Raw genomic sequence first — 16,294 nt, 5'->3', positions numbered from 1 at the left:
ATTAAATCTTAACTTAATTATATTAATCACTTGTTTTAAAGTATTTGAATTAGTTTTATAATTAAAAAAAAGTATTTGAATAAGCTATTATTGTGTTGCGTGAGTAGTTGAATATTTACGTTTCTTAATGTGCTGCATGATAACGCCGTGTCATGTAAAATCCAATGGACACTAACCTTAATATAAACTTTGGGCTGACTTAGCTCAACTTTCTTGTTCAACAATTTTCCAGTCCAATTCGATAATTGCAGCCTCTTGTTGTCTCTTTCATGCTCACCTATGTTTTCTTCATCATCAAATTGTGTTTGTTTGTAATTATAAAGTTGAGAAAAAAATGATGATATTGTATCATATGTTATTGGATGAATTTTATGTAAAATTTATTGAAAAAAAATATTTGTTCCCTATTTAGTACGTGTATTACTAACAAACCCTTTATTAAATTTTGTGCTGACAATAATGATGGTTTTTCATTCTGAATTATGCAATTCTAGATTTGATGGATAAAGAATATCTAATTGTCACTTGAGAAAGAAAAGGTAATTTTAATAATGTTTTCCCACTTAAGGAACAATTTTTTCAGTGAGGGGAGAAAAAGGAATACTAATGACAAAGCTATATAATTCACACAGTTTGATATTTATGGAGAAATATTCACGTCTCAAATCTTCTAAAAATAAAGTCAAATTAAAATATATAAATAAGAAGCAACACTCACCTATTAAACTATGTTTTGGGATTGAGTTAGGCTTCTCATATTTAAAAAAATCTTAATTATGTGAAAAAATATTTTAAAAAAAATTCTTTCACGTAATAAACTTAAATAAGTAATTATTTTTCTGAAATAAACTCAAGGACGTCCTAAAAGAAAGTTTATACTTCCATCTGATATTCATTGTAGCATCCAGCCGTTGAATGCTAGCCTTAGCTAGTGTTTGTTCGGAAAATCTTAAAAATCATTTTCAGAAATCTTTTTTTCTAAAAAAAAAAGAGTTTGATATGAATATCTTAAAAATCATTTTCAGAAAAAAAAATTTAAGGGATCATTTTCAGAAATCTAACATTTTATAGGAATTGTTTTTAATTAATTTTTCCATTAAAACTCTTATACGAAAAGGAGTGAGAATCCAATATTCTTGTGAAGGGACAAAATGTTTTTTTAAATATTATGCTTTTTCATTCTCGAAAGTATCTTAAACATACCAAATATATTTATGGCATAACTATAAAAATATGATTTCTAACTAATATAATTTTCAGAAAACATATTCCCGGGATAAAAAAAATATACAAAACTTTCTCAACAACTACATTTGTGGTGAAACCATCTTAGTATAGAAAAGTTGAGATATCTCATTAAATAGACAATTTTGTTAGTTATCTATAGGGATTTAAGACGTATCAAGGATTTATAATACTCATTTCCCACAGACAATGCAATTGATATTCTAAGTTTCACCTTATTTCTATATGGAAAGAAAAGCGATCATATTTACTCTTCTTCCATTCTAACATAGTAGTACCATTAATTTGTTTCTCAGTTACACCTCTTTAATTACTTTTTCCTATTTTCAAAATTGGTTGCTACTTTCGAATCCATCAAAAGAAGCCGTCACCAAATCAATGTCTAAAAAGGGGTAAACTTTTGCCATATCTTCGTTGAATGAATTGACAAAATGATTGGAATTTGAATCCGATTCCCTGAAATGTCAAAAGACAAAGTAATTTTTCATTAATCAAGTTATTCTTGGCATGTTCTGTACTTTTTAACACAGCACCCATCCATATCTTTACCACATGATCCATATCCACATCTCCTCTTTTCGTTTAATTTTAAATCTTTTTGCCAAAATATGGGCTTTTTATGTTCAGGAATCTACCATTTAACAATTTCTTTGTTAGTGAATCTGGAAAATGAAGGTTACAACTTTCAATGTTACTTGAACATTTAGGATCAGGTGTTCTTTAGAGTTAAAAGAAAATGAATGAAAGCTAAATAAGATAAAAGTTTTGAATTAAAGTAAAATATGAAACTTGGGATTCTTTTTTTTTTCACTCTATTACTGTTCATTTTTTTTCTTTTTCACCCTCTTTTTCCACATACTAACGGGACCTTAGTGTGAAACTGATTCTGCTGTAGCGCTTCAATTAGTGTTGGAAGGTGTTTTTTTTCATTATGATGCTTCAATTATCAATCACATAAGATCTTTCATAAGCAATCGTGAGTCCAATGAATGTGTAGATTCACTAGCTAAGAGTTGATGCCATTTCTGTATCAATTTTGAGGGTGTAGTTTTCTCTTGTGTTTTCTTTTGTATTTTTCACTGGTAAAGAAACATATGCTAAGATTTAGAACATCAAAGAAAGTTATAACAAATTATATATTTTTTTAAAATATAAAATGATCCCATCGGTTTAGTCCATTTAAGATTCAGTTTATGTTTTAGATGAATATAATAAGTTTGATCCCTAAAATAAAGAGTTTTTTTTTTCAAGAATCCTATAGTAAAAATACGCGGATAAGGCCTAAATAGTAATTTTATAAATAATTAAAAAAAATGAAAAATATATAAAATTAGAAGAAAAAATTAACTTTATTTTTTAAACTAAAATTTATCGCATTAAAATATAACAACATTTTAAACATAATAAATTAACAATAAAAATATAAACTAAATAGAAAATCTTAATATAAGATATTAATAATACGTATATTAAACTTATTTTCGTACTCTCTGTTCTGTAGCTGAGTATTGAGCGCGAATGGGGAATCTTGATCTTATAATAGCAACCTAGTCTCCACCTATCACAGGAAGCAGATTACTTGGCCCTACATCATTATTCAACGTATTTACTAATAGTGATTTAACCCAACAAATAATTTTCAAACTTATAATCAATTACATAATTTTAAGGACTTTTGGGAAAAATATCAACCTAGCCATAACTTGTTATATAAAACTAAATACATCAATCAATAAAAGTCTAAATCCAAAAAGTTCAACATTGTCCCTTGAACAATATTTATTAAGCTTTAATTTGTTATATAAAACTAAATACATCAATCAATAAAAGTCTAAATCCAAAAAGTTCAACATTGTCCCTTGAGCAATATTTATTAAGCTTTAATTTGTTATATAAAACTAAATACATCAATCAATAAAAGTCTAAATCCAAAAAATTCAACATTGTCCCTTGAGCAATATTTATTAAGCTTTAATTTGTTATATAAAACTAAATACATCAATCAATAAAAGTCTAAATCCAAAAAGTTCAAGGGGCCCCTTGAGCAATATTTATTAAGCTTTAATTTGTTTTGCGATTCATTTTTGAATATATAACTTTGTGACCATAATCATTAACCATGAGATGTAAGATAAATTATATTATGTAATATTTAATTCATCAATGATGATATAAAATAACAAACAATTTAATTGTATGATCACAATGTAAGAAAATAAGTAGAGGTGTTATACAATTAACTCAATCCATCCTCAACCCACAAAAAAATGAGTTGGGTTGGATTGTGTTGAATATATTTTTATATTGGATTGATAATTTCAACATAATATTGTGTGTTGGATTGGGTTGGTATGTAAACTTATTTAAAAATAAATAAAAAATTTAATCATTTAGTTTGTTTTAAAATTTTCTCAAATTTTATAATCAAGTATAATTAAGAAAAGAGAAAAAATGTTATAAAACTAGTAAATAAAAAAATACTCGAGACATGATGATAAAAAAAGTGTAAGTATTAAATGTAGTTTAAGAAGGGAACTATTTGATGGATCAACCCAATTTAACTCATATCACAAATTAATAGGTTCAATGGTTAGACTATATGGGTTGGAAGTTAGTGGGTTCAAATGTGCAAACCTTCCCAATTCATTTGAGTAGGTTATGTGGGTTAACCCATCAATATATACAAGTATTATAACATCATAATTCTATACAAGAAAACTCACTTGTATGCAAACAACATTTCTACTAAAAGAAACAAACATCTTTCTCAAGAGAATCCGCCAACATAATAATACATCAAAGTATATGTTTTTTACTCAAAACTTATGATGAGTTTGATTTAGATGATGAAAATAAATATTTTTTTAATTAAAGTATAAAAGATGCAAGTCTCATGAGGAATCCAATTTTTTTCCCTCTTATTTCTCTCATATTTCCCTAAACCTTAAAGTAAAGTAATTTCCTTTAACATAAAGAACTCATATATTCCATAAAAAGTATTTCCTCCCTTCTAAAACTATAGATGTTTTACAAATTTAAGACTGAATTCACAACTTTTTCCAACTATACCCTTGTTTACAATTATTATTAGTAGATTGAATAACTTTTGTTATCCAAGATAAACATCAATAACTAATCGGTCATAAATAAAAATGTTCACTTAAGATTATCTTTAGACTCTTCATTATCAAAATATTTATAGCTAATGGTGATTCCAACAACATAATTAAATAGAAATATTTTAATCTAAAATTTTATCAATTAATATTTTTTAATGAGTGTGCATTAACCTTAGGCATCTATACTTTTGAAAAGGAAGGAATACTTTTTATGGACAAACACCATTGCAATGTTTAAATAATTGGGAATGGAGGTAGCAATTTTTCAATTAAAAATAAATGTTTTTTAATCTTTTAAATTCTTTAAGTTAGAAGTAATTATAACTTACCATTTCAATTATTAACTATGTATTCCATTGCGTACTTGCATTAATGGTTACAACATAAAAGTTAAATGTGATACTTGCGGCCACCCACACTCGTTTACAAATTAATGCTTCAATGTTTATTGATTCAACTTCACATTTAGTTGCTAGTTGAAATTTATAACTTAATCAGAAATTCAAATGAAACAATAAATAAGAATATGACGAAATTATAAACTAAAAATAGTGGCATTCCTCCTCATGTAGGAAGTCTATGAAACTGAATACAAGCTTTGCTTATTTAAATTGAGTTACTTTGCGTTTAAAATGAAAATTGTTATTGTCAAGTGACTATTTGAACGGTAAAACTGTTAATAATTTTTTCTGTTCCGATATAAATATTGTATGTAAAAAAAGTATATCATAAAATAAGTGTCATATTAGTTTTTAATATAACATTAGTTATTTTTCTTCATTAATATTTTAATAAGTATTATTTTAATTTTTCAATATAATAAAAATGTTAGTTTTTAATATATTATTAATTATTTATCTTCATTAATATCTATTTATTAATTTTTTATTTTATATAAAAAAACCTAGTACGACTCTTATTTAAAGACAAAGGAAGTAATAATTATGCAAAACCGTGATGAATTAAAAATGGTACCTATGTCTTTCTTGAATAAACCAATAAAAAATATAATCACATGTAGTTGCAACTTTCACCTTACAGATAATATGTAATAGATAATACTACCTTTGTATCTAAATATAATATTTTTTAATTAATTATCCTCATTATGAAAATTGGATAATTTAGTAACATTAAATTTATTAGTATTTCGTAATATTTTTTTAAAAAAAATTACCTTAAAATTTATTGAAACTAAATTATTAAAACTCATCATCTCTTTCTTTCTACTTAATTACTTTTTACCTTATTAATTATTGTGTGTTAGTCTTATTCTCTAATCTTTATAAGAGCTAATATATTTATATTTTGATAAAAAAAAATAATTATTACAAAAGACAATTTAAGAAAAGAATAATTTTTTATAATAAAATCTTATATTTAGAGACGAAAGTAATATGACTCATTGTTTAAGATTTTGTTAGTTTTTACTTGTTAAACTAAAAATTAGAGAGCCTGAGGGATGTTTTGGAATAAGCTAAGCTCTTATATATAGTGAGTGGCCTATCCATTATGCCCACAATCAATCCTTTTTTATTCTCATCAACGAGATTGCGTAACATTTCTTCACAAGCAAAAAAGAAAAATAATCCAACGCTTAAAGTTGATTTTTTGGCAGCCTAACTCTTTCTCCCTAAGCATATGTCGAATGAGGAGCAACCACAAGATTTCTAAAGTCACTTTTATTGTCAACTTTTTGACGAAAGTGGGTAAAAATAAAAAACAAAATACCCAAATAGTGTAATATGAAAACAATTTACATGGTAGGTTTTTCTGTTGCTTAACATGTAGGGAGGTACTTCAAGTGTCTTTTTTCTTCTACGTTTGGCTTGTAGTAAGAGACATCATGGTGAATGAGAGAACCTGTTTGTGTTTAGTATGTGGTAATAATTTTTTAATTGAGTGTGATAAGTTTACATTAACAAGAGTAACTTAAGTGAAGTATCATACTTTGAAGCAAGCACAAATAATGGATGCTGCAATGAATATACGAGATAGAGTATAGAAAACATCCTTTTAAAATATATGTTTTAGTGAAATCCCTCCCCAAGCAATAAAAAATATCACCTATAATAAGAATGCCCATTGCCCAAGCCTTGTCATAACCATAATAAAGGTGGAACAAAGGCATACTCATTTCCTTTGGTTGAATTAAATACATGCAAATCCATTATAAAAATTGTCCATAGACGATCAAAGTTATCAAAGAAGTGTCAAATTATTTCCCATAAACATAATAGGTTTTCTTATTCAGGATGACACCTCCTGTCATGAGACAAACAAAGGACCAAAAATATCATTTAGAGTGACATTTCCTATGCAATCCCTAATTAGCCTTTGTCCTAGGCCCATTAATAAAAAAGTTATTGACATTATATGTGTGTATGTGTTGAGGGGTATACATTTACAACCACTATTTGAATAAATTAATGGTAACAAAAATGTGAAGACACCAATGAGATTTTATTTATTAAATTTTCAAAATTCATGTTGCCCAATCCATCCTTGCATTGACTTCATTCTTAATATTTTCTCTTTTTTTTCCTCTTATTTCTATGAAAAAAAGTTACGTACTAATAGTGTAAAAAAATTTACATAATCATATGATGACAATTTATCATATATAAAAAAATCATTGATTTTTAAAATAACTATCTCTTAGTAATTTAAACAGTAATTTGTGTTTTGATGACAATGTAAGACTATTTTACACTGTGAGTGCATCAAACATTAAACTTTATTTTTGTTATTATGTTAATATTTGAATTGAATTGTGGTGAATAACATATTGCTTATATAAAATTGTTTCAATAGAAAATATTAACAATTATGGTTTGGTAACATTTACTCTCATGTTATGCATTATAATACACAACTTGGACATTAAGACTCATTTTACTTACTTTTTATTAAATATTCTAATTTTTCTCTCATTTGAATGTGTATTTACTAAGTTTTCTCTCATAACCATTTCTAACTATCTTCTTACTTCATGTTGGTTACAAAATATCTTTTAATTTGCTTTCTTTTATCTTCATTTTAAATTGATTTTTAAAAATTTATTAAAAGAATTTATTATTAAGTAAAAATAATCTTATATCATAATTTATTTTTACTATAAATCTCATATATAATTAATATATATTTTTATAAATTATAATTATAAGAATATTTATTTATTATAAATTTTAATTATATTAAGTGTAAATTTATGTATCATTGTGCTATTAAACTTATATACTAGTTAAAACTTAATGGCTAAATTACTTTGTGTTTAGATTAGATTCAATTTTTTCATTATCAATTTGAATTTCACCTTGAAAGTTAAAGTGATAAATATTCCTAGTTGCTTTCACTTAACTACCATAATTTTGGAGGGATAATCAATTCTAGAAGGTATCCAACATTAGTCTCTTAATCTTCTTATTTAGATTCATAGTTTTATGCTTTTATTTTTTTAAAAAAATTAATTTATAATTTTAATTAAAAAAATTGTACAATTTAACAATTTGTAACTGAATATCAAAAGTCAATTTTAAACATGTATAGTTTATTTTCGAAATTCAAATATGCTCATAATACATATATGATATATCATTTTCTACTTTTAAATACATTTAAATTGGTTATAATATTATTTGTGATAGTTTTTAACCAGCTTCATAAAAAATTCCGTCATTCATTAAAATTATTAACAATTTTAATTTTAAACTAACGGAAAGATAGAATTGAACTAAATTAAAACATAAATGATTAAATTATAATTCCAAATTAAATTTAAGAGAAATAGGATAAAAGATTAAAAATACTACTATATTTTAGCCTATCTTAATCAAGTACGTTAATCAAAGTCCGATTTTAAATCATTTTGTTGAAAATTGAAACCTCTCATTAAAACGACATTTTCGTAGCTTAATTATTCTTTTTGCCCACATGGTTTGTCATCACCACGTTTTCTTGAGCAACCTCAACACTTCTCAGAGAAAAAACCGTCCACTCTCTGACGACAACAGTGATAAGTGTCTCCCACTACCATCCATTTGCTAACCCTGCTTTCTGCTTCTTCACTGTATCATTTGCATTATTTCTATCATTCACCCCTTTCTCCATTGGATCCAAATTTACCAACTTTTCTTAATATCATCTCATAAAGTCACCATTTTTCCTTCCCTTTTGAGGTATGTGTCCCCCCCCCCCCCCCCCCCCCCCCTCTCTCTCTTATGCTTAACTTGAAGGGTGTTGTACTGTTGTTGTTCCTTTGTTTTGATTCATCACTTCACCATCTGGTTGGTTGATGTAAAATTAGTTCCTAGCTGCAAAATAAAAAATAAAAAAGTGTGCTTGATCTTGGTAACATACTTTATAGTTTATAGTTTATACCCCTTTTTCACATTTCCATTTTTAAAAAATTAAATCAAAGAAGAGAAAAACTGCTGAAGCAAGTAATGGGGTTTAGTTTTCTTGAGTTCCATTTCATTTGATATGCTTTTCTTTTGCTGCTCTTTTATCATTTACCTTGGAGACCAAGTGGGGTATAACTCCAAAAACTAAATCTTTATTGGATTGGGTGTGTTCTGTTCTATCCAATTCTGCAGGTGAAGTGAGAGCTGGGAAACAAAACATGTCTAGGGCATTGGTTCATTTGTTGGGTGTTTTGTGGCTATGTTGTTGGCTGGCATCAACTGGAGAGTCCCAAATAGAGTACCTGAGATACAAAGATCCGAAGCAACCGGTTCCAACTCGGGTTAGGGACTTGATGAGTCGAATGACTTTGGAGGAGAAGATTGGTCAAATGGTTCAAATTGATAGGAGTGTTGCCAATGCTAATGTTATGAAAACCAGCTTCATAGGTAGGAATTAAGAACTCCTAGCTTGTTTTCTCTTCTCAGTTAATAGTATTTGAATTCATTCTGTAATTTTACGTCTAGGACTAGCAAATTTTCGGTATGCAGTTATCTTTCTTTCTCTATCTTTTTTTTTTTCAATTTTCCCCCTTATTTTTGCTTAAATTAGGAATTAGGTAAATTAATCATACATGCCAGATGTCTTGCTTCAAAGGAAAGGGAGTACATATTCCAGGGATACAGAGAAAATTTCCCTTGTCTATGCAATTAACTACTTTGCAACCAAACTTACAGTTTTCTGTTTTCCTTTTGAATTGCATTGCATTTGATTGTTTGGAACTCTGATTAATCTTTCAAACTATGTTTTTCAATATTTGCTTGACATTCTTTCAAACTATATTGTAAATATGAACACTAAAACACAGGAAAGGGATCTCCGAGAAAGTAGGAAAGTTGCCACCTTTACTCAATAGGCTTTTAGATCTTTTTAGTTTTATAATCTCATAAGATCTTTATTACCTAAATAGGAAATTGAAGTGAAGCCAGGAATGAGTAATTGATGAAAAAATTAAGAATTGGAAATAAAAGGAGATTATCATTAAGAGACACTATCAATTAACTGGTTCTTTAAATTGTGTGCAGGGAGTGTATTGAGTGGTGGCGGTAGTGAACCCCTTCCAAGGGCTACTGCTGAAGATTGGGTTAATATGATAAATGATTTTCAGAAAGGAGCTCTTGAGAGTAGATTGGGCATACCAATGATCTATGGTATTGATGCTGTTCATGGACATAATAATGTCTATAATGCTACCATATTTCCCCATAATGTTGGGCTTGGATGTACCAGGCAAGTATAAGATTTATTATCATTTTTTTTACTGTTTGTATGGAGACAGGGACAACATTTGATACTAGATTTTCATATGCAACCTGATAATTTACGTATCTCAAAGTTCTTGTCACCTGAACCATTTCACCGGCTATATACTTGGGTGAGAAGGGAGTCGTTGTATAAAATTTACTCCCAATTCAGTAGGTTTAAAACTTAGTTGATCTTAATTTTAATGGTGTTGTATTGGTAACATGGTTGCATTTATCCACCATTTGTTCGGTTCTAATAATCTTTGATAAACAGGGATCCTAACCTGGCACAAAGGATTGGTGCTGCAACTGCTCTTGAAGTTAGAGCTACAGGGATTCCTTATGTATTTGCTCCATGCATAGCGGTAAATAGGGTGAAGAGTCTAATAATAAACTTGTAAAAAAGTTCTTGTTATACAGGTTTGAGGTTGTCAAATGTGCACCTTTTTTATTATAATTTTACTGATTACTCCTGAAACACTGATTATAGGTTTGTAGAGATCCAAGATGGGGTCGGTGTTATGAAAGCTATAGTGAGGATCCTAAAATTGTGCAAGAAATGACAGAGATCATACCTGGTCTACAAGGAAGTATCCCTGCCAATTCCAGGAAGGGGTTTCCATATGTTGGTGGCAAGTATGTAATTAATGATATTAAAGCAGTTTTAAAAACAAGATTGCATTTCATTATTAGGTGTTTTATGCACACATTTTGTAAATTTACCCTTGGGGCCATGATGTATGGATTTTGATGCCTAATCTGTTGGTTTTGTGCCCATACGAAGATGGTATAATTTACATATAATTCATGGATCTTTAGTGATTTTAATCCCATAAGTTGCTATTTGCTAATAAATTTAAATTTTAATATATTTGAAAGATTCTTTATGCCTTTTAACTAAAGGGCTAAAATACAATTTTCTTCCCCCTATTTTTTCTTGACGGCAATTTTGGTCCTCCTATTTAAAAATAGAGACATTAGTTCCCCATCTTTCTGAAATCAGTGATTTTAGTCCTACCATCCAATTTAATGCGTTGATTGTTAAGTTTTCAATGTACTTTTATAAAATATTTATTAAATTAAATTATCTAGTCATCAATATATAAATTAAAAAAAACAAATACTATATTGACAATCATTTAAGTCAACATCAAAAACTGTACGATCCACATATTGATTTAGACTTTTGGACCAAAATTGCTGATATTGAAAAATTGGGGGACTAAATGTCTCTATATTTAAAGGGGGACCAAATTTGCGGATTGGAAAAAATGGGAGGACCAAAATTGTATTTTAGCCTTAACTAAAGTGTGTAAAAAGTAACACTATTCCTCTGGATCTGCAACTAGTTGATATGACGTATGCATGTGATTGGTCATTCTAGTAACTATCTGATATTTAATAGAACCTGATTTATAGTCTAAATTGTATTTGGGTAATAAGGCCTTTTTAATATGTTTTACTTGATCATAATTTGACTTAGGGGAAACCACTTCATATCAACAACAGTCCATCTAGGGATACTGGCCAGATAATTATTATTAACATCAACCACAATTATTAAGCTGCAACAAAAATGAATAAATTACATGGTTTTTTATGATAGGAAAATGTTAGTAATTAGAATGTTATGTTTGTAATCAGTAATTACACGATTGACTTATTTTTTGTAGTTACAGATGTAAAAAGTGAGTTATTTTTGTCCCTCTTTCCTTCATTAGGCTTACAAATTTCTTGTAGGACAAAGGTAGCAGCTTGTGCTAAACACTTTGTTGGAGATGGTGGTACAACAAAGGGAATAAATGAGAACAACACAGTGATTGATTGGCATGGATTGTTGAGCATTCACATGCCTGCATATTCTGATTCTATTATTAAGGGGGTCTCTACAGTCATGGTTTCATACTCCAGTTGGAATGGTGTAAGGATGCATGCAAATCGTGATCTAGTCACTGGTTTCCTCAAGAATACCCTTAAGTTTAAGGTGATTGGCTTCTTTGTATTCTTTTCTCATACATTATAAATGCTGAGGTACATTTGTTCTATGCAATGGAAGCAGCTACCAAATGCTTTTTACGGTAATGCTTTGTTTGATTATCCTATTATCTCATCTAGAAAGAAAAACAGACCCAGACATGGGAGGAACACTGCACAACATGATTTGAACATGGCAACACAAGAACCTGATAGTGGCTTGATTCATATGATGTGGCATAGACCTAGATATAAAATTATATAAAGACACAAATGTGAATTTAAACATGAAATCAGCCAATATATCAAAGTCATCTGTGGGGTATCATTGTTGTGCCCCCCCCCGCCCCCCCTCCCCCCCCCCCCAAAAAAAAAAGAAAAATCCCGAAAACTAAAGATATTCTATCCTTAGTTTTCTGTAGTGAATGTTGTATCCATATCAACTGCCAATTGATGACCTAAGAAAATGGCTTGCACACTTCATCTAGCTGCTTGCCATCTTTCCAATTGGAAGTATATCCTATTTATTTTCACTAGTCCATAATATATTTGTTTTATACATTTCATACGCAACTGATCAAGGCCTTCATTGTTGATCATCATTAGTGAGTCAATTCCATTTGATATTCAATTCAAATATTAAAGTGTTGGGCTAATTTCCTGTGAAACATTTGGTCAGCATTTGATATTTCTGTCACATGCTGACAGCTCTACAATTTGCTGATTGTTACAGCCAGATAAGGTTATTGTTATCCAAAGAGCTTTATGAAATCATTTCTCAAAGGAACTCACTTTGAATAACAATGAGAATCAATAAACTATTTGCACTATTATATTTAATGTTCTCTGTTATTGGATCTACTATAAAATTTCTTGTGTCGTAGTCTTGAGAAATCCATGTAACTTATGCTGCAATTAAAATTGCTATTTTGATAATGCTGTTTGAACCATATTATCAAGTATAGTGTGAGAATAAACCAATCTGATGTTCTATTATTGTACAGCCTGTCTTTTTGCCATTGTCAGATCCTGATTTAAGCAACATGGTTTATATTGTGGATGCTAACAACAAATTTGTTCATTTATTTATCAGGGGTTTGTCATCTCAGATTGGCAAGGTATTGACAGACTCACATCACCACCCAGTTCAAATTACACATACTCTGTCCAGGCTTCCATTGAAGCTGGTGTTGATATGGTTAGTCCGCTGTTTATGTTGAAATTGCCCGTGGGACTGGAGTGAATAAAATTTCTGCTTGAGTGTAGCTCGTGAAACAATGTATGCTTTCTGAAGTAGTCCAGTGTAGGGTTATAGAACTCAGTTTTTTTGTGTACTAATCATTACAGGTGATGGTCCCATTTGAATATGGTAAGTTCATTCAGGATCTTACACTCTTGGTCAAGAGCAATATCATTCCAATGGAGCGCATTGATGATGCTGTGGAGAGAATTTTGCTTGTAAAGTTCACCATGGGTCTTTTTGAGAATCCTCTAGCTGATACCAGCTTAGTCAATGAGCTTGGAAGCCAGGTGAGTCATCCAAACCATTTAGTTCGATCAGAATAATATAAAACAACATGCTCTTTCCTTTGATTGAAAAACAAAATTTTGATGAAATTGTCTTCCCAATAATGTCTCAGATGATTCTATTCGAAAGACAACAAGAGATCTCTATAACTTGAGCCACATTGAATATAATCTTCCTTGCTTCCAAACCCACCTATGACCTAACCATCTCAGATGATTTCCCATTTGGGATGGATTCTTACTGTTCAACCCATTTAAGATGATCCAGCCTCTGCCTGATAGATTCAGTTGATAACAGTTTTGGAAAAAAAATGAAAATCGTGAAAGTTGGAACCTACTTGTATTGAGAAACTAAACATCATATACCTTACATTCTTTGTTAATATACGTTACAGCATTGAATTTATCTGATGCCTGCAAGTGATTTTTAAGGACAAAATTTAGTATGTATTTTAATTTTTAATGGCATTCCTTGTTGCCTGTATTTTATAATATAATATATATCCTAGCATAATTGAGACATTGAAAGTCATGAGATATAAGATTATGTTTTTTTAAGTAGGAACACAGAGACCTAGCAAGGGAAGCAGTGAGAAAATCTCTTGTGCTGCTTAAGAATGGGAAAAATGAAAGTGCTTCTCTTCTGCCTCTTCCAAAGAAAGTCCCAAAAATCCTAGTTGCTGGATCTCATGCTGATAATTTGGGTTACCAATGTGGTGGGTGGACAATCAAATGGCAAGGATTCAGTGGCAACAGTGACACAAGAGGTAAGTGACTTTCAGACATCGTAACAAGCTGAGGTCTAGGTCTATGGAAGCATATGAGATTCTGAGTTCTAGATCTTATGTATACTCATTTACTTTGATGTGTAAGACAAGTGGTTAATGAGCATTTTTTGAAGTTATCCAAAATTATATAATATGTGAAGCAATGCAAGGTTACTAGCCTTTTTTTTTTATAAATATTCACCAAACTTGTCATGCATATTTTTAGTTAACTAATAGCAAGTAGTTGCATACATGTCAAAGGAGCAGAAACTAATATTCTTTTCCTTGGACAGGAACAACTATTCTCAATGCCATAAAATCAGCAGTTGATACAAGCACAGAAGTAGTCTTTCGTGACAACCCTGACAATGAGTTTGTTAAGTCCAATAACTTCGAATATGCCATTGTTGTAGTTGGTGAGCCTCCTTATGCTGAGACTGCTGGGGACAGTACGACACTTACAATGATGGAATCTGGCCCAAATGTCATCAACAATGTCTGTGGGACTGTTAAGTGTGTTGTTGTCATCATTTCTGGCAGACCGATTGTCATTGAACCATACATTTCTTCTATAGATGCATTGGTGGCTGCATGGTTACCAGGCACTGAAGGCCAAGGCATGACGGACGTCCTTTTTGGTGACTATGGTTTCACTGGTAAGCTTGCGAGGACATGGTTCAAATCCGTAGATCAACTCCCAATGAATGTTGGGGATCCTCACTATGATCCTCTTTTTCCTTTTGGTTTCGGACTAACAACCGAATCCGTCAAGGACCTGGTAGCAAGGTAATTTTTCCTTTAAACTATTAAAGCTTTTTATATGTTAATTAATCAATGCTGCTAGTCATTAACTACTTTTCATTTGACTAGAGTTGCTCCTCTTATTACTGATGGAACCATCCATTCTGCAGGTCAACCTCAGCTGCTGTTGGTGCAAGGGCTTGTATATTTACCATTATAGTGACCCTAATCATCAGCTTATACTTACCTGGTATGTTAGTGATTCTAAATGTAGGCATAACAAAGTTCATTATTTTTTTCAAGTGACAAACAAAATAATCTTTATGTCTAATGCACCTCAGTGTATAGAATACTAATGGTTGATTGTTCACTTTGATAGGTTAAGCACAATTTATGGGAGCTTTATTGGAGCGGGAGGCTAGAGAACTAACTTGGGATACTTCCCGGCTTAGTCTTATTCTAGTGTAATTCATTGTATACCATTGAGACATTATTATTCATAAACTAGTAATTTGAGCACATTCTTTTTCATAATTGGAACTTGGTTTATCAGACTATTTAGGTATTAAATCTACTAGGCGTTAAGTAGTTAAGTTATTTGTTAGAGTACTGCAAAAATGTTGATTTGTGTTCCGTGCCTCTACTCGAATCACCGGAATTAATTCTTCAAATGCAAGTCTTTTTTGTATATAGCCCAAAATCAAAATAATTAGGAAGCAAATGTCCTCTAGGATTGGTACTATTTTTCCTTTACGTTTTGTTTCGCTTGATCTAACTTAGTGCCAAATGCTCTTAACTCATGGTTCAATTTTCTATTTCTTTTTTTTTTGAAATTTGAAATAAACTTAGATTAATTTTTTTACATCCTTGTCGTTACGTTCTCTAATTAAATGATATGTGGATATTTGATTAAAGTTCTGTAATACTTATTTTAATGTAAGTTATTTATTGAAAAGAGCATTCTTGTATCATCATTTGACCTATTTTTGGTACAAAAATAATTTCTTCATTCCATCTTTTGTTTCCTATGAATTTGGGTTTATAATTTAACTTGATCAACTCAAATGAACATGAAGGTTATTACGGGTATCTTTTATATTAGGCGGTTTTTTAGAGTTCTCCCCATATAATCACAGCTTCCTAGTATTTATTAGGGGGTTTCTGCGTACATTGTCATTTTATACAAGTCATTTGTTTACCTGTGAATGTTTCATCA

General features: G+C 29.9%; 1 protein-coding gene across 1 annotated transcript; it reads left to right on the top strand.

Annotated features, from left to right (window-relative positions):
* Positions 1 to 8,280: 8,280 nt before the first annotated feature.
* LOC114388416 (beta-glucosidase BoGH3B-like) lies at positions 8,281 to 15,768 on the top strand. Its single transcript, XM_028348899.1, has 12 exons — positions 8,281 to 8,542; positions 8,960 to 9,214; positions 9,851 to 10,055; positions 10,344 to 10,434; positions 10,560 to 10,705; positions 11,810 to 12,053; positions 13,137 to 13,241; positions 13,391 to 13,573; positions 14,133 to 14,337; positions 14,631 to 15,123; positions 15,249 to 15,328; positions 15,458 to 15,768. The coding sequence occupies exons 2-12, from the start codon at positions 8,986 to 8,988 to the stop codon at positions 15,460 to 15,462; spliced, it is 1,986 nt and encodes a 661-aa protein (XP_028204700.1). The 5' UTR covers positions 8,281 to 8,542; positions 8,960 to 8,985; the 3' UTR covers positions 15,463 to 15,768.
* Positions 15,769 to 16,294: the final 526 nt, after the last annotated feature.

This window comes from Glycine soja, chromosome 15, assembly GCF_004193775.1.
Source record: "Glycine soja cultivar W05 chromosome 15, ASM419377v2, whole genome shotgun sequence".
Lineage (NCBI taxonomy): Eukaryota > Viridiplantae > Streptophyta > Magnoliopsida > Fabales > Fabaceae > Glycine > Glycine soja.
The sequence above is the reverse complement of the archived record's forward strand: the minus strand, read 5'-3'. Positions and strand labels throughout refer to the sequence as shown.